Source organism: Grammomys surdaster, unplaced genomic scaffold (assembly GCF_004785775.1).
Source record: "Grammomys surdaster isolate TR1022 unplaced genomic scaffold, NIH_TR_1.0 126546, whole genome shotgun sequence".
NCBI classification, from domain to species: Eukaryota; Metazoa; Chordata; class Mammalia; order Rodentia; family Muridae; genus Grammomys; species Grammomys surdaster.
The window spans coordinates 4513792-4531634 of record NW_021621338.1 but is presented as its reverse complement, the minus strand read 5'-3'; the positions used below and the strand labels follow the sequence as shown (position 1 = coordinate 4531634).

General features: G+C 46.0%; 1 protein-coding gene across 1 annotated transcript in view; it reads left to right on the top strand.

The window, feature by feature from the left end:
- Nucleotides 1–10658: 10658 nt before the first annotated feature.
- Cfap65 (cilia and flagella associated protein 65) overlaps nt 10659–17843 on the top strand; it is a 31519-nt gene continuing 24334 nt past the window's right edge. The window contains exons 1-8 of the mRNA XM_028760529.1: nt 10659–10787; nt 11824–12008; nt 14617–14719; nt 15497–15663; nt 15776–15975; nt 16239–16384; nt 16849–17071; nt 17439–17704. Coding sequence (XP_028616362.1) covers nt 10659–10787; nt 11824–12008; nt 14617–14719; nt 15497–15663; nt 15776–15975; nt 16239–16384; nt 16849–17071; nt 17439–17704 — 1419 coding nt within the window. The remainder of the gene's footprint in view (nt 10788–11823; nt 12009–14616; nt 14720–15496; nt 15664–15775; nt 15976–16238; nt 16385–16848; nt 17072–17438; nt 17705–17843) is intronic.

The following is a 17843-nucleotide window of genomic DNA, read 5'->3' as shown; positions in this document are numbered from 1 at the left end:
AGCCATAACTCTAGCACTCAGGAGGCAAAGGCAGGAGGATTGTCACAAGTTCCAGGCCAGGCAGGACTACATAGCAAGATTTTGACAGAAAATAAACAAGCAAGCAAACTAACAAATAATCATTGCTCCGGGGGTCTGTGACATATGTCCCCACAGGCTGTCATCTCAGGAAGACTATGATTGCTAAGCAGTTTTCTAGACTTTACACTTGCAACCTTTTTAATACTTATGACAACATCATGTGTCATTTTTCAAATGACTAAACACTGGCGATGATACAGCAAGGAATTTGTATCCTTCTAGTGTGTATCCTTCTCTGGCCCACCATTGTCACGAGCTTTCTTTTCCTGGGGTGAACTTGTGATCTAGCTTTCTTGGAAGTCTGTCCTGTTGACACATCTAGAACGGACCCATCTCTCTCCCGCAGATTCTTGCTCACCAGGCTAAAATGTCCAAAGCTCTTATATAATGAGAAATATGAGGTGATGGTAATGATGTCCTTGTCCATTTTCTTTCTCATTCTTTCCCAGTGGGCTTTCTATCTGGTAGATCAGGTTATCAGTTAGAGAATGTGGACAGCCCTCCAGGTCATGGAGGACAGAGGGAGATGGAGAGGGGGAAGAGAGAGGAGGAGGATAGAGGGGACACACAGATCAGGGAGAGGGAGAGAAAACAAAACAAAGATAAAAATTACATTAATAATAGTGGTAATGGTGACCATCATCTTCATCACTAAGGTAGCAGGAGTCGGGGGGGGGGGAAGGTCTGGAGTCAATGAAAGCAGGGTGTGGCTCATGAGCTGAGTTTCTCAAAGATCTTCTGGAGGGAAGAGACATTTAGCACCACCAAAGACTGAAGGCAAGATGGGGGAGGGAGGGGTCACGGTGTTCAGGAGAGGACCAAGTGAAGTGCGGCAATTTTAATCATGGGCATCACCTCTCCTACTCACAAGTGCTGTCTGGCCTCAGTGGCTGCCTGAAACAGTTTTCAGAGACAGACGTTCTACCTCCTTGTTTCTGAAAGCTGGTTTTCCCATGTACATGAGACCTCCCAGCCCAGGGTTCTGCTCTCTCTGCCTGCACCCCACCTCCCATCTTGCTTTATTTAGTGCCACCATGAGAGACTACCGCAGGCAGAGTAGTTAGCGACGAAAGTCATTTCCTTCTCACAGTTCCTGAGGTTGGATGTCCACTATCAAGGTGCTGGCATCTGGGAAGGGCTTCTGTACTGCACCAGCCAGTGGCAAGTGGCAAGAGGGCTAAAAGAAGGGGCCAAACACGTTCTTTCATTGGGACCTCACTTGCAATGACTAACCTATCCCCAGGATATAGGTATTTATGCATCACAGGGGCAGAGTCCTCCTAACTACACTTGCAGGTATCTTACGCTCTTGACAATGATACATTGAGGATTATTTTTATAACACGAATTTTTAAATCAAACCATTGCACTCCCATACCTTGAAAATGGACGGAGAAGGAACTCAGGCTATGCCTCTGTCCACATGTCCTGGGGGAGAGGGAGAGAGACCTGGAGATAGTGAGGTCTGGAGTGTTGGGGTTCAGGAAACAATGTTAGAGAACTTTCTAGTTGTGGAGATTTCTGGAGCTGCCTGGGAAGACTGCCTTCAACGGGAGACCCCGTGCAATTAGGAACCTCTTCCTGTCCGTGCTGGGGCCTCTCTGAATGTACCCACCCCGAGCCATTCTTGCAGCTTTCCCTCTTGTTTAGAAATAAGTCCAAGTGAAGTCCCCAAGTGGACTTCACTCCTCTCCTCTTGCATGCATTGAGGGTGGACAGTGGGTGAACCCTGTTTTTATCAGAGCTGAACCCAGGCAACAGCTCTTTAGGTGATGGTCTAGCACCTGGGAAACAGAGATAGGCACCTTCCATTATAAAGAACTAAGGCTGGGCCTTTATGGCCCGGCTTTACTTGGGCAAAGGTAGGTGAATCGATCATCGGGAGCTGGTGTGTGGAGGAGAGGTTCGGGGCACCCCTAGGAGCAGAAGGATATAATGGCTGTAGCTACAGGTGTCAGAAGGAGACTAGGATGTAGGGTGGGAACTAAACCATTGCAGCGGCAGGGCAAACAGCCTATGTGACCTGCCCAGCATAACTGCCCAAAGAGGACAGATTCTAGCAATGGAGGCTGTTGATGGGGAACGCAAGTCCTATTTTTCACTCCAGAGGGTTCTTCTATGCAGATAAACCTCCCACCACCCCATGCCCTCTGGCCTCTGGATGGCTGCACCTGCTGAGGCTCAGCCCCCAAGTCCCACACCCCAGTCAGCTTCTCAAAGCCTCTTTGTTTTTCAGGCTGAACCTGGCCAGCCCAGATCTGATAAGGCCTCTATGGGTAGATAGCAGCCCAGCCCCATGTTCTGCCCTTAGCCACACCCACTACCTCGCACGCACGCATCCACCGGAGATGGGCAGAGATTGGGGGGGAGGGGGGCTTCCTTATCCCAGTCCGGGCATGTTTGTCTCTGGTGTAATCCTACCCATGGCCCCCTTAAAAACTGTCATCCTACTGAGAGACAAAATAGAATGAGTGTGACAGTTTCAAAGATGAACAAATTAGCTTCCCAGGTAGAAAGTACCTTGTTTGCCTTCGTTTCTTCCAGTCTGGAATTCTTTCTATAGTGCTAGATGCACTACTCACACCAGGGCTTCAAGTCCTAAACACAAGTGAGAATAGAATTAATTCCTCATTTGCACATGAAGAAACTAAGGCCTGGAGAGGTGTAGTTGATTTCTTTAATGCAATACCAGAGCCTACATCAGAACTGGTGAGTCCATCTCAGGGGTACAAGAAGAAGACATTCCTACCCACTAACTAAAGGAACAGGAGTCCGGGTGTGACCATAACTCTGTTAGAAAACAGTGGCCCTTGGGGAGGAACATCATAAATGCTGTGGGGTTAGGTATGTGGTGCTTAAAATATATCCATGAGTTCTCTGCTATTCCTCATCCTCAGAAAGGCAGGAGCTGGTCTGAAGCTAAGTAACATCTAACAAGTAAGCTGCACGGCTTCTGTCTGGTTCCACCTAGGTTGGGTGTTCTGGTCCATGGCCTAACGGAGCCCCTGACTGGCAGACAGCAGCAACTGTCAGCATGGGAGGGTGCCTTCTGGACATCATTCTAACGTGATTCTGAGTATCAGACTCATTGTCAGGCTTGCCCAGCAAGCCTCTTACCCACTGAGCCATCGTGTCCTCACAGCTTTAATCTCTTAATCTTACAAGGAACAAACAGTGGACAGAATTAAAATCTAATAAAGAATAGATAAAGTAGCAAGTTAATACTGAAAAAGTTTGGCAGACACACTTTAACAAAAAGATCAAGGTTAACAGCACCAATAATACAAACTGGCATGATAAAAAAAAAATTCTAATGAAGACAGAACCTTGTGCACAGACCACAAGTGAGTTCTTTTGCCATCTTGGTGCAGGAGGTCTTTCACATCCAAAAGAAGCCTGCTGTCATGTTAAGATATCTTTGCTTTAGGAAGGGTCTTGATCCGAAGTAGTTCTTTCTTTACCTTGTTGTTTGTTGTTAAATCTTATTTTTTATAATCTGATATGCATGGATGTATATGGATGAGTGGCCTGCATGTATAGAGGCCAAAAGGTGGTGTTAGATCCCTGGGACTGAAGGCATAGATAGTTATAAGCCATCAGGTAGGTTCTGGGGATCGAACCCGTGTCCTTTGGAAGAGCAGCCAGTGCTCTTACCCACCGAGCCATCTTTCCAGACTCTTTTTTTTTTTTTTTTTAGAAGTCCTGTATCTCGTGCTTCACAAACTTTGAAACAGCTGTTCAGTTTTCTCTGTTGGTAGATGTCTTAGTTTCTTTTCCTGTTGCTGTGATAAAATACCTTACCAAAAATAGTTTAATTGTAAAAGTGTACAGATCAAGGGAACAGTCTAGCATGGTGACCAGCATGGTGAGTCAAAATGGGAGATGTTTGAAGCATATAGTAATGAATGTCTGCCTATGGAATGTTGCCACCCACAGTGGGCAGATCTTCCCACCTCAGCTTCATCTAGATATTCCCTCACAGGTGTACGTTGTCTTCTAAGTGATTCTAGATCCCGACAAGCTGACAATTAATGCTAGCCATCACAACTGATGAGAGACTGGATCTTAAAACGTAAAGGAGCAGGCTTTTATAATAAATAAGTGCCGGGGTTGAATTCATATTCAGTCTGATGACCCCCAGGCTCTTTCCTAAGCACCTCACTCTCCTGTCCTCTCAGGGGTACCCTCTCTCAATTCCTTTTGTATTCTGGAGACTTGGTATTAGGGAAGAGAAGCTGGAAAGCAGAAGGAGAGAGGACAGGGGATGGCCAGGACTTCTGGAGCTGTCCGTGGTGCTGGTGCCTCAGTAAGCATGGAACTGGCGAGCCAGAAGACCACGTGGGCAAAAAGGGAAGGACAGTTAAATGTGACATGCCCTCTGCTGATGAGGAGAACCAGTAAGTGGAGACCTCAGACTTGAAGGACTTCATGTTGAAACAATGACCTGGGTGTGCGTACAGTTGTTAGTAAGGTAAGACTTTGGCCTCAACACTGAGTTGAAACTCATTTAGCGTAACTTTACTGACCATTGACTGACCACCACAGCCCCACAAACTATAAGTTTGGTTTCTCAGTTTTCTCCCTACATACCCAGGCTCTCTCTCATGACCAAAGAACTAAAAAGTCAATACCTGGCACAATGTAGGCTCTAAGACACTGCTCTGGCCCACGGGAAGGTGATGTCTGGTCTGAGAAATCCAGTGCCTATACTTTATCATTGTTACGTTTTTTTTTTTATACAACTCCCATTTGTTCTAATTTTACAGATGAGTAAAGAAAGACTTTACAATTTGTCTCACATTGTCCAGCTACTGAAAGATTGAACCACATATCTTTACACCCAGCACTTAAGGAGGCAGAGCCAGACAGATCTCTGAGTTTGAAGCCAGCCTAATCTACAGAGCAAGTTCCAGGATAGCCAGAGCTACACAGAGAAACCCTGTTTCAAAAACAAAAGCAAAAAATCAACCAGCTATCCAACCTACCCACCCCAGCAAACAAACAAACACCAAAGAGAAAGACAGAACCAGGACCTAAACTTGAATTTTCTTAGATGAAATATGATGTGGTTTTATTCTCCATTCCCTTACTCTTGGCCTACATGGATTTCTACTCTGTGGTAGTTTAGGGAGTAGGTGGAGGGAGAAAATTGTCTGAGAGGGAGGCTTGCATAGGAAAGGTAGAAACCCACAAATTGGTCCTGGACAGGTAGAAAGCCTTTCCTTTCAATTCTCCTGTCATATGACAGCTGTAATGGCTAATCTCTATTGTCAGCTTGGCTGATTCCTTCAAGAGACATAACTCTGGGCATATATACAAGGGTGTTGACAGAGAGATTTACTGAGTAGGGAAGATGTACTGTGAATGTGGGTGGCATCATTCTATGATCTGGAGGCCCTGGGCTGAATAAAAGGAGAGAAGGAAGAAACCCAGAAGAGTGAAGAGTGTCAGCACTGCCCTTTCTTTGCTTTCTGATCTGTCAAGATGTGAGGGGCCCTAGACACATGCTCCCATTGCTGTTAACTCTGCCATGCCTTCTCCACCGTGCTGGACTAGGTCCTCTCAAGTCTTGGGCCCAAACAAATCCTTCTTCCTTTAAATTTCTTCTAATATGTGTTTTGTCACAGCAATGGAAAATGTAACGAATGCTCTTCAATTTTGGAGAGCAAGCTTTTCATCTGCAAGTGATGGGTGGACTCATTGACTGGTCAGCAAAGCATTCCTGTATGCTTTCCATACCTCAGCACAGCAAAAGCAGCCTTGGAGAAACAGAGGAGGGGGTGTGGAGAGGAGAAAACGCTCCCTTCCAAGTGCACTGCAGAGAGACTGAGGCTGGTAGAAGGAGAAGGAGCACAGAGAGCTGCATGGCTTCTGTATAGAGATCAGAGGGGAAAGTGTTTGTTTGCCCCCTTTTCATGTGCTTAATCAATGAAACACTGGATTTTGGAAATTAACCAATAAAGCTTTTGTGTTGAAGGCCTACAGCCCTAGAGGCTGGGGGATTTCAAGTATGAGGCCAGCTTGATCTACAAAATGAGGAACTGTATCAATAGACAATCAAAAGAGAAAAAAAATATCCACAACAAATAGATAAGGAGGTTGAAGGTCAGAGACATTGTGACTTTTTCAAAGCCTCACATTCAGAAATTAACAAAGATATATCCCAGGCCTGTCTGATTTTCCAGTCTGATCTTCTCTATTCCAGGGGAAGCTGGTGAGAAGACACTTGGGAAGGAAACATGGATATTTTGTATGTAGTGAAGCCCAAATTGCTAACTGTGCTTTGTCCCCCAGCCCCAGGCTTCAGACAGGGATCTCAGGTCTCTCACTTATCCTTACTTTTTTCCAACACTTTGGTTCTTGTCATTTTTCTGAATCATTCACAGCCTTGAAGCAAACAGCGCCTGTGTCTGTGGGCCTAAAGAAGACATGGCCGCTCAGATCCAATGCCTAGTATCTTCTAAGGGGACTTCCAAGGCAGACCTTCCCTCTCCTCATACCCAGTGCCCAACTATGCCTTTCCAGGTATTCACCTTCCTGAGCAAAGCCCAGAATGTGGGGGCCTCTCCTTGGGAATCCCCAGATCAGTTGAAGTCACTCTTCAGAGCTTCCAGTTAAAATTTCATAGAAGCACAAGCCACAGGACTTGGAAAACTGTCCTTCCATTGGCCTAGCTCAGAATTTACCAATATATAAACAGAAGATACGGGGAAGGAGTTCCTTGGGAGAGAAGACCGAAGGACACGTGGGCTCAGAGAAGACTGACTTCTTTATCATCAGATTTTTCTTACTGGGGTCCCTGAGGTCCCCATCAACCCTGCACCAAGGGTCAGTGTTCTCAATCTTTTTTGGCATAAGTACGAAGAGGAATTTTCATTTATTCATTTCTACTCATCACTTCATTATTCATTATCCCGTTATATTATCATTCATTCACTTATTGCCATTTATGCCCCACTTTTTTGTCCATAAGGTCCAGCTGAGTCAGGCTGATTAAAAAAGAACTCGAAGAAAAACAAAAAAGGAGAAATCATTATAGAAACTCCAAACAGCATAAACGTCATTACGTTCAAAGTACAGCCTCCAGATTCTGAGAAATCAGTGAGACACTCACTGAATTCCACATTCCTTAATCCCGAGAGAATTCCAGGCTTAATCAGGCCAGCATGACTTAACTGACCAGGTCCTGGCCCTCCCTTGAAGCAGTCCTTCCCTCCCCCAGTCATGTGATCCCTCAAGCAAACTCAGGTCACCTTGTCACTTCAGCCCATCGCCCACCTCACATAAGTGAACCCCAATCCTCCAAACTTGCTTATTTTATGGATTTGCTCCCAGCTCTCTAAGCTCTCCCTCTATAACCATACCACACCCCTTTCATTCTGAAGAGAAATGGGTTCACTGTTCAGGCAGTAAAATTCTTTAATTGCCAAAGAATGAACTTTGAGATTCTTGGCTTCGTCTAGGTCGCCTTCACCCAATGAAATCTTTCTCACAGCACGCACACCAATGCACAGACAAAAAGAATTTCTTCATACATTAACTTTTGTCTCTCTTCAAACAAGTTAATTTATCTTGGTCCTGGACCAAAAGACACCTGGAAGAAAATGCCAAAGACATTCTCTTTGACATTTACACCCCCACTTTTTTGTCCATAAGGTCCAGCTGAGTCAGGCTGCAGGCAGAAGGAATGCATTTATAAATCCTATGCAGTAAGAAATAACCAGAGGCTGTTTTCAGCAAACCATTGTGATCATAGGGAACTAGGCTCTGAGTCTCGATCAATCGCTACTTCAAGAGATTAGGAATGACTCTCATTCAGGTAACCTATGAATACCAACAGTCATCTATGAATAAGGTTGTCAACTAAAGTAATAATTGCCAGGACATTATGAAAACTGGGGGGACGTGTTTACCTTGTCTGGAATGGAAGAAGACCACAGTTGATACCACAGCAAGGAAAGTCTTGGGCTCAAGACTTAACATTAGGGAGATTAAATTTGAGCAGACATTGACTGGGTGTGTAGCTTACTGATGCTCAAAGCTTTAATTCTTAGCACAAAAGGAAAAATAATATAAAGAAAGAAAAAGAAAAAAGGAGAAAAAAAAAGGAAAGAAGAAAAAAGAGAGAAAATAAAGGAAAAGAAATGAAATGAAAAGGAAAAACAAAACAAAAGAAAGAAACGGACTCATTCGCTTTCTCTGAACCTTGGCTCCTTTGGGTTGCCGTCGTTGCCATGGATACCATGAGCCGTTGTGCCCCGCGCGTCCTGAATCTATGGAAACGTCAACCTGGCGTTTGCGTGAGTTCTGAACGTTGGAGTCCAGCGAGAGGAACAAGTGTCAAGAAAGGAAGGTATCTGTACCAAGGCTCCCCTTTTACAGGAAATGGTCGCGGGTCCTCAGAAAGCCTTTTTGTTATGGGCGAGATTAATTAGATGCAGGAGCCAAGAGACCCTGAGAAGCCCCCTAAGTAAATTTTGTTCCCTTTATTTTCCCGCTTTCTTCCTCAGCTCTAGCTGACCACTCCCTACCCTCACCTCTACTCCCGGTTTTTTCACTAGTCATTTTGGAAAATTTTTAAGATCGGAAATCAGTCAAATAAAAGAAGCTGATAAATCCTTCCAACACCTGAAACTTAGAAAATTGGTTTAAAACAACCCCCCCCCCCAAAAAAAAACCCTCAAACTGCATGGTTTTTCACAGCAAAATGTTAGAAATGACCTCATTTGTCACCGGACAGGCTCCATGATTACTGCCTTAAGCCAGGGCTGGACCACTTTTCTACCCTATTTTGTCTCTTCTCTGGCCTTTCAGAGATAGATTGGTGTGTTGAGTGGGGACTTTTTCAGAGGAGTGAGGCAGGAACTGTCTGTTGATGTCTGAGAGAGCAGGGACTAGGGACTAGGGACAGGAACTAGAAGCTATCCAAGGACAGAAAAATAACAACTCTCCTCCCCACCCCAGCTTCCATTTCTTGGGTTCCATCTGAATACCCACTTTACATTTGGGGTAGGAACCTTACTTGTTTTGTATGGAGTGCCTGCTATATCGGATGTGTTTGGTAAATGCTCTGTAAGGAATGGATGGGATGAAGGCAGGAACCTGAGATGATTTTCTCCAGTGGTTAGAGAACCCTCTAGGAGCAAATGAGTCAACAGAGGGATGCTCTGGTTGGTGGAGAGAGAATGAGATTGTCTGCGGGAAATGTGTAAACTTCCGAAGGTGACATGAGATCGTTACATTATAACATGGGGAGCTTAATGAGCCATCAGCTTGAAGAAGGTTTTTAGGTCACAGCCAAGCATGATGGTGCACGCCTCTAGTCCCAATGCTAGGGAGGAAGAGGCAGGTTGATCTCAGAGTTTGAGGCCAGCCTGGGCTATAGAAATAGTTCCAGGACACCCAGGGTTACACAGAGAAACTTTGTCTCATAAAAACAGGGAAAAGAAGGCAAGTCATGTGCAATCATAAACAACTGTAGGGATTAAAACATCTGTCAAAAACCTCACAATACTGCCTGGCTCATTCGTTCTCAGTAGGTGACCAGCTCAAATTGGTACTATTTAGATATGGATAACCTTACTTAAAGAAGTGAAAAGGAAACTGAACAGTGTGAACTAAATAAGTTCAAAATAAGTATTCCAGCTTCTCTGTCCAGTGTGGTAGCTACTAGGCAACCTTCACTATTGAGCACTTGAAATTTGGGTGGCCTGAATTGAGATAAGTCGTGAATATAAGATGCACTGGACTGGAGAGAGAATTCAGTGCTTAAGATATTCATTCTGAACACACACATATTGGGTGGCTCACAACTACCTTTTACACTAGAGCTAGGGATTAAATACCCCCTCTGGCTTCCACTAGTACCACCTGCATGTGGCACACACACACACACACACACACACACACAAATTTAAAAATTAAAAAAAAATAAGATGCACTGTTGGGTGCACTCCTTTAATCTCAGCACTTGGGAGGCAGAGGCAATCAGATCTCTGAGAGTTCAAGTCCAGCCTGGTCCACATAGCAAGTTCCTAGCTAGCCAAAGCTACATAGTGAAACTATGTCTAAAAAACAAAAACAAACAAACAAAATAGCAAGCTGAGAAAACCACAGAGAGTAAGCCAGTAAGCAGAGTCCCCCTATTGTTCCCACCTCCAGGTTCCTGTCTTGAATTCCTGCTCTGACTTTCCTGAGAGTTGTTTGCTCTTCCAAGTTGGTTTTGGTCATTGTGTCAGTTACAGCAATAGAAAGCAAAATAAAACACAGGGTAATGTCACGTGTAGCCATGCAAGAAAAACCGCACAAGCCTTATGCAAAGCCCCTCCTCCATGTGGTCTCTGGAGTGGTATTTTAGGCCACTGAGCAAAGCTCTGGACCTTGTGTTCAGGCTCGTTGCTCATGGCTCCACCCCATATCAACAGCACTTGTCAAAATAAAGAGCAAACCTCTCCTCCATCTCCACTACAGACTCCACTGGAGTCTCCTCCCCCAACTCTCTTTTTCACTTCCTCCTCTGCTCCTCCCTCAGCTCCAGATTCATATACGGATCTGGTAGGAATTTTTGGCTTTGCTAGATGCACATCCAGACAAACCAATGCCACATCATGAGGACAAGGGACAGTGGAGACTGTACTGTGAACACCATGAATGATGATTCCTGCCTGAGTGCCAGCACACTGGGAAGCAGCAGTGTCACTACCCAGGTGAGGGTATGGCTGGGGTGGTGGATCATGTGTATCAAGACCAAGTAGGGACATGGTCATAGTACAATAGGGTGAAAATCTGGGGGACTGACTTTCCCATGTACACTCTGGCACTGACCCTCCCTAGACAGAGCCCTGGGCAGACTTGAGTGCAGGTGTGCGCTGGGAACTAGTTTATAGTGCTATAAAAGGTAACTTTTATTCACCTGATGTAATTGTCATCTCAGAAGCATACTGCCTCCATCTGTTAACCTAGTCCTAGTCCTGAAAGCTTGTAACCTCCACACAGTCTTACCTAAGTCTAGAATGTTTTCAGCCTCTGAGACTTAATACTGCATAAGCTCACCCTTTCTTGTTCTTTCTGAACTCTGGCTTTTCCAACTCATCTGTTCTGGCTCAAACTCCTCTTCACACTGATTCAAACTGGATTCTTTCAGCTTCTCCTGAATTGCTCTGCTTGATCTCAAACTAACTGGCAATCTGTTCTAATCTTCTGATTCCTTTTCATTCCCTGGCTCATTCTGTCTTCACCTTTATCTAGCTTGTTTTCTATCTGCAACCTGTCCTCTATAACTGTCTTGATAAAACTGCCCCCCCTTCTGCATTGTCCTTCAAGTGGCTTCTCTTTCTGCTCTCTTCTCATGAGAGTTGGGCATATCCTAGTCTGTCAAATCTTTCTCTGATTTGTCACTTTGTCTGCCACTGAATTAGACATCACTTTTAAACATGGGTGCTTCCTTCTACAAACTTTACCTTCATTGTTTGGGATTAAATATGTATAATAAGGGCACATCTGTATTCCAGCCAAAGGGAGTAAAGGTGTGTGCTAAGGCTGAGCCACACCACAACTAGAAACAGGGTTGTCCAGTAAACAACACAATCTTGGGGTTCACAGTGTGATCATATATCCTGTAATGCTGTGCCCAAGGGTGAGGGGACTTCATCATCCCTTAAGTGCTAAAAGCAGGATGGAGCTTAGGGATCTTCGTCCGTTTCCTGAGTCTCAGTTTCTTCTCCTTTTATTCCATCTAAACAGCTGGTAGATCCCCTGGCCAGGCAAATATGCTTCGTAAGGAAGCAAAATGATGCGAAGAAGAGGGTGATCTGGGGCATCGAGGTCGCCGAGGAGCTGCACTGGAAAGGCTGGGAGCTGGGACAGGAGATCACGAGGACCCTGGTTCTGAAAAACCTCTCCCTGAAAACCCAGAAGATAAAGTACAGGTACCAGAATGAGGGACCAGGGACCTAGTACCTGAGCCTTCAAGCTCCCAAAGTGGGTTTCTCTTAAAAAGAAAACAAAACAACCTTTAAAAGGTCACCAAGTCAGAAGAGCATTCAAAACACATGCAGTGTGAAGAATCCTAGAAATGACAACTAACTGGAACCCACATCATGGGACCTTCCTGCTTGCAGAGAACAACTATCCTGCCTCCTGTTCTAATGACTTTCTTGCTTTTCTCAAATGAATTCGTCATGTGTGTTGGAATCTTTAAACAATACAGTCCACTTTACCTTATGAGCTTTAAAGGAAAGAATATGATTTGCTTTTTGTAACCCTTTTAAAACGCAATTTGTCTCTCTGTATACACCTCTAGCATTCTTGTTTTTCTAAAGAGCCTTTCAAGATGTTCTTTTATCTATATGCATTTGCTTTTTGTGAATGGTTTGATGATATAGTTCCTCAACTGAATCTGCAGTTTTCTCAGCACTAGTGTTGGCCCTGGTGTGCTCCAGTCGATGGTCTCCCCTGTGGTACTGACTACCAAGCTGTGTAGATCTCTAACTGGAATATGATCTGTGCTCCTGGTCTACCAGTAGAATCCTGTGGTTAATTGGTAGAATTTGCAGTAAACTTGGTCATGTAAGTCCTTCATCTTCTCAAGATTACCTGTTATTCTTATCCCTTTGAACTTTCATAAAAACTTAAAGTCAGCTCAATACACATATAGCCAATTTTTGGTGTGTGACATTTGTGATTTGCCTGAACACATGAATGAACTTGGGAACTTACACATTACAGTACTGAGTCCTCCTACATCTGGTTCTCAAGTGCTGGCATTATAGGTATGTGTCACTGTGCCTGGCTGTATGTGATATGTTTTAAAGTTGTTTTCATCATTTGTTGGTTGATAGTTTTTTTGAAGGTTGTTGACTTTTTTGTTTGTTTTGAGATAGGATCTTATAATATAGGCCTACCTGGCCAAGAACTCACTTTATAGACCAGGCTGGCCTCGAAGTTGTGGCAATCCTCTTGCTTCAGACTCCCACGTGATGGAATTACAAATATGAACCACCATGACTGGCTAGGTTTTCTAATATTTTAAAAATGTTTTTTAAGACTTTTATTTATCTGCATATGTGTGTATGCCTGCATGTGTACGCATATGTATGTGGGTGACCTTGAGGCCAGAAAGGGGGCACAGTTAGATCTCCTAGAGCCAAAGTTACAGGCAGTTGTGAGCTACCATGTGGGTGCTGGGAACCAAACTTGGGTCCTCTGAAAGAGCATCAAGTGACCTCAACTACTAAGTCAACTCTCCATCCCCTAACATCTTTTAATTGGGTATCATTTGTTTTGTCTTTTCCCTATTTTGTTTATATGGTATGTCAACTGACTTTCTGCATTAAAGTAATCATTCATGTTTGGATAATTCCACCATTGTTTTCTTCTTCTCCTCCTCCTCCTCCTCCTTCTCCTCCTCCTCTTCCTCCTCCTTCCTCTTCCTCCTCCTTCCTCCTCCTCCTCTTCCTCCTTTCTCCTCCTCCTCCTCCTCCTCCTTGTTCCTCCTCCTCCTCCTTCTCCTCCTCCTCTTCCTCTTCCTCCCCCCAATATTTGTTTCTGAGTAAGAGCAGTCTGGTTTTGTTCTGCCTCTGTTAGGTTTTGGTAATAATATATGGTTGCTTCAAGACAATGTTAGGGAGTGTTTCTGTATTATCCTGAAGAGTTTAAAACCAGAGTGTCTTTCCTCTAGTTCAAGGCACTATTTGCTATGATCCCTCTGTTGTAGCATGTTCTTTATGGGAACATTCTTGCCTACACTTTCCGTTTCTTCAATGGTTTTGAGTGACGTGACCATAAAGTTGATTGACTAATTCTCGGGTTGGTTTTGTGTGCTGCATTTTTTGTGAATATGTTTGTTCTACCCACACTTACCAGGCCACTGGTGCAGCCATTGTCAACATCATGTTCTTTCTAACACCTTCAAAGTCTGCTGCTCCTGTGCACCCCTCCTGGGTCCCTCTTGAGTCAGGACAGTTTATCCTAGCTCCCTCCATCACCTTCAGCAGAGACACGAATCTTGTGAATAACGGCAGGAGTAGAGGAGTAGGGAGCCAGGTGTGGTGGCGCATGCTTGGAGGATCAGGAGGAGTTCAAGGCTTCATACAGCAAACTTGGGGCCAGTCTGTGCTATATGAGACCCTCTCTCCAAGCAAACAATGAACTGTATATGAATATGTGTATGCATACATGTGTGTATGGTAGGAAGGACCTGAGAATATAATCTATTTGGTAGACTGCCTAGCATGTATGAAGCCCGGATTTGATCTCCAACACTGTATAAACTGGATGTGGTGGAATATGCCTATAATCCCTGCACTAGGGAGGTAGATACAGATTAGAAGGCAGAGGTCACATTTAGCTACATATCAACTTCAAGGCCAGCCTGGGCCACATGAGACGTTGTCTCAAAAAATAAAATTACTAGGAGTAGGTACACATAAGTCCTCTTACAATCTGGCCCCTTAATGAGTGACTTCAATCTTCCAGCTTCCTCTGGTGGTTCTGAGCCCGGCTCAGACGTGCTTACTGCCTGGCTCTTCTCTGCAGGCCTCCCAAGACCAAGTTCTTCTTCACTATCATTGCACAGCCCATCTTCCTGAGCCCAGGCATAACGCTCACACTCCCCATTGTCTTCCGACCTCTGGAAGCGGTAAGATCAGCCTGACTTGCAATGCAGTGTGGAGAAGGGCAAGGGAGCCGAGACCTCAGAATAGGAGGAATGTCTGAACAGCAGGGATCTCCACACACACCTGTACATCCCGCATTTGGGAAACTGGAGCAGGTGGATCTCTCTGAGTTCAAGGCCATCCTGGTCTACATAATAAGTTTAAGCCAGTCAAGGCTACAGACTGAGATCCTGTCTTACAAAAATAATCAACCAATGAAACAAAAAATAAAATAAAATAAAAAAATCTACAGCTTGGGAAGATCTCCAAAGGGGCTTCAGACCTTGATCTTGTTCAATAAAGGGGTATTTCCCATTGGACATGGAGTCAGAAAGGCTGTGATTATCACCAGAAAGCTCTGGATCATTAGGCACTGAGTCTGCAAGGTTCCTCAGAATATATTTGTGTAAAACTTTCCATCTTTGAGGCTCATTATACTGAGTTACAGCCTCATTCTGTTGCCTAGGTTATCCTGAAACCTCTAGACTCAAGGGATCCTCCTGCCTCAGGTTCTTGAGTAACTGTGATTACTGGGGTTGCATCTGGCTCCTCAGAATTCCTTATTTCTCACAAAAGTGGCTTTTTCCCCCTCAGAGGCCAAGACAATATAAACATTCAGGAAGTTCTGACATGGTGGGTTACAGCCCAGCCCTCCTGCCAGGGATTCACTGGAGGGTGGCTTAGCAGGGGTGGAATGTCCCATCCCTGACGAGTGCCTGAACACCACTCACTGGTAACTGCCTCTTCCTCCTGTCCTGCAGAAGGAATACACAGACCAGTTGTGGTTTGAAAAAGAAGAGGGGGTGTTCTGTGTGACCCTGAAGGCCACCTTGCCTTGCTTCAAGCTGGTCTGCCCATCATCTCTGCAGCTGCCTATGTGTGCCCTTGGGGACACAGTGGAGACTTGGTTCTGTCTGAACAATGTGGGGTGAGAAGGCCCTGAAGTAGAGATAGCAGCCCCCAGGGGAGAACTGTAGTGAGCAGGGGAGACAGGCTCCTGCCACCAGAGCTCCAGGACCTGACTTACCCCTCACTCTTAGGGACCTGCCCACCTTCTTCACCTGGGAAGTCCCAGCCCCATTCCAGATACTTCCCACTACGGGGCTACTGGAGCCAGGCCTGGGTTGTAAGATCAAAGTGACCTTTGAGCCCCTCATAGCTGTCATCCATGAAGTTGAGGCACTGTGCTGGTATGGAAAGGGAAACAAGCAGAAGAACAGCATCCACATACAGGCTGCAGGTAAACCTGCCTTCCCACCAGAGACCCTCCTCAGCCCTCTGAGCTTTAGATCCCAGTGCCCTGCCCCTAGGTCCTCACCTGCCTCTTGCCCTTCCACCTGCCCTAGGCTTTATCTTCTATTAAATCGCAGACTATCCCTCTAGGGGGAGGGGGCAAGGGACAGGGGCAGGGACACATGACACGTGCCTTGTAGGGACTGTTCAGTTGGGGCTATAGAGGCCCTGAGAGGTCCTCCCCAAGACATTTCCCCTTCTCTGCCCAAGCTAAATGTGCACAGCTGCTGGTGAGCATAAAACACAAGCAGCTAGAGGACCAGGATCAAGAAGGCTTCCAGAAGGTGTTACACTTCGGCTACGTCTCCGTGGGCTTCATCGCAGAGCGGCAAATCAGGCTGTATAACCCATCTGCGGTGTGCATGCACTGGGAGGGGATAGGCAAGCGGGAATGGGCAAGGCTCAGGGACCCCAAGCCTGGGTGTACTTACAGATCCCCTTCCTCCCCACCCTCAGACCCAAAGCCTTGCACGTTCCTGTCTCTTGACACAAACATAGAAAACACATCTGTCAACAGCTGTCTCTCCTCTCATCTCCTCTCAGCAGAGGCTGGGTTCATGTGTCCTGTAGCCCACTGAGCATCCTGACCCCAGGATAGCTCTCATGCTACCTTTGGGAGAAGTAAAAGATACCCCGGCTCTGGGCAGCCTTGAGATGGGACACAAGCATGGTCCCTTTCTCCTGGTGTTACCTGACACTGGCATAGGCCAGCCTGGATACCATGTGTCCCTGATCCCTCATATGGCTTCCTCAGTGTGCTGCACAGACCGTCCAAATCTGTGACTAGAACCTTTCCTTCCCCCAACCCCTGGCTCTACAGGTTAACGCCCCCTTCAAGATTGAAATGGTTGAGGACGTGCTGGCTAAAGACCAAAGCTTCTCATGTCCCACGAGCCAAGGCATTGTGCCCCCAGGGGAGAAGAAGAGCCTGTCGCTGTTCTTTCACCCCAAGACCTTGGACAGCAGAGCTATAGACTACTTCTCCATCGTGCCTTCTGGCTGCGCCACCCAAACTCTGCTCCAGGTTGTTGGTTTCAGTAGAGGTAATGGCCGTCCCAGGATGTCGTGCTCCCCAGAACTCGAGCATCCCACTAGGGAGTCATTCCCTTGAGCTCTTTGTCTGCTCCAGAAAGACTCATTGCTTCCTGCTCCCTGGGCTTGGGTGTCTGCTGTCCCCTGGTGGCTATTGAGGGGAAGCATTGTGGATACCCAGCGATCCCATCTTTCCATACAGTAACCATGAAACTGAGAATTTTGCAGGGGTCCCTGGGCCTTATCCAACCTGGCCATCTGGCTCTAGGGAGCACTCCATCCAAGCAGTGGGACTTCATATGAGATATCTTTGAGGCTGGCACCCCAGCACACCCAAAGGGCAAGGCCCTCTCATAAGGATCCATCTTCTCTGCCTAGGTCCTGATGTAATACTGCAGCATTACTGTGTCAACTTCAACTGGGTCATGCTCGGGGAGCACCCGGAACAGACTCTGTGGATTGAGAACCAGTCAGACTGCCCGGCTCACTTCCAGTTTGACATTGACTGCCAGGAGAGTGTCTTTAGCATCAGACCTGCCTTTGGAACCCTGGCAGGCAAGACCCGTATGACCCTGCGCTGTGCCTACCAGCCCACCCACCCTATCATCTGTTTCCGGAGGGTGGCCTGTCTCATCCACCACCAGGTGAGTGATGGAGAAGGGACCAAGATGTGGGGAGGAGGCCCTGAGACTCAGAGGTGAAGGCAAGGCTTGGTGGGCACTCTCCTCTTTGCAGAACATCTAAGAGATCCAACTGGGTCATCTCCCCTTTTAGAACCTCTGC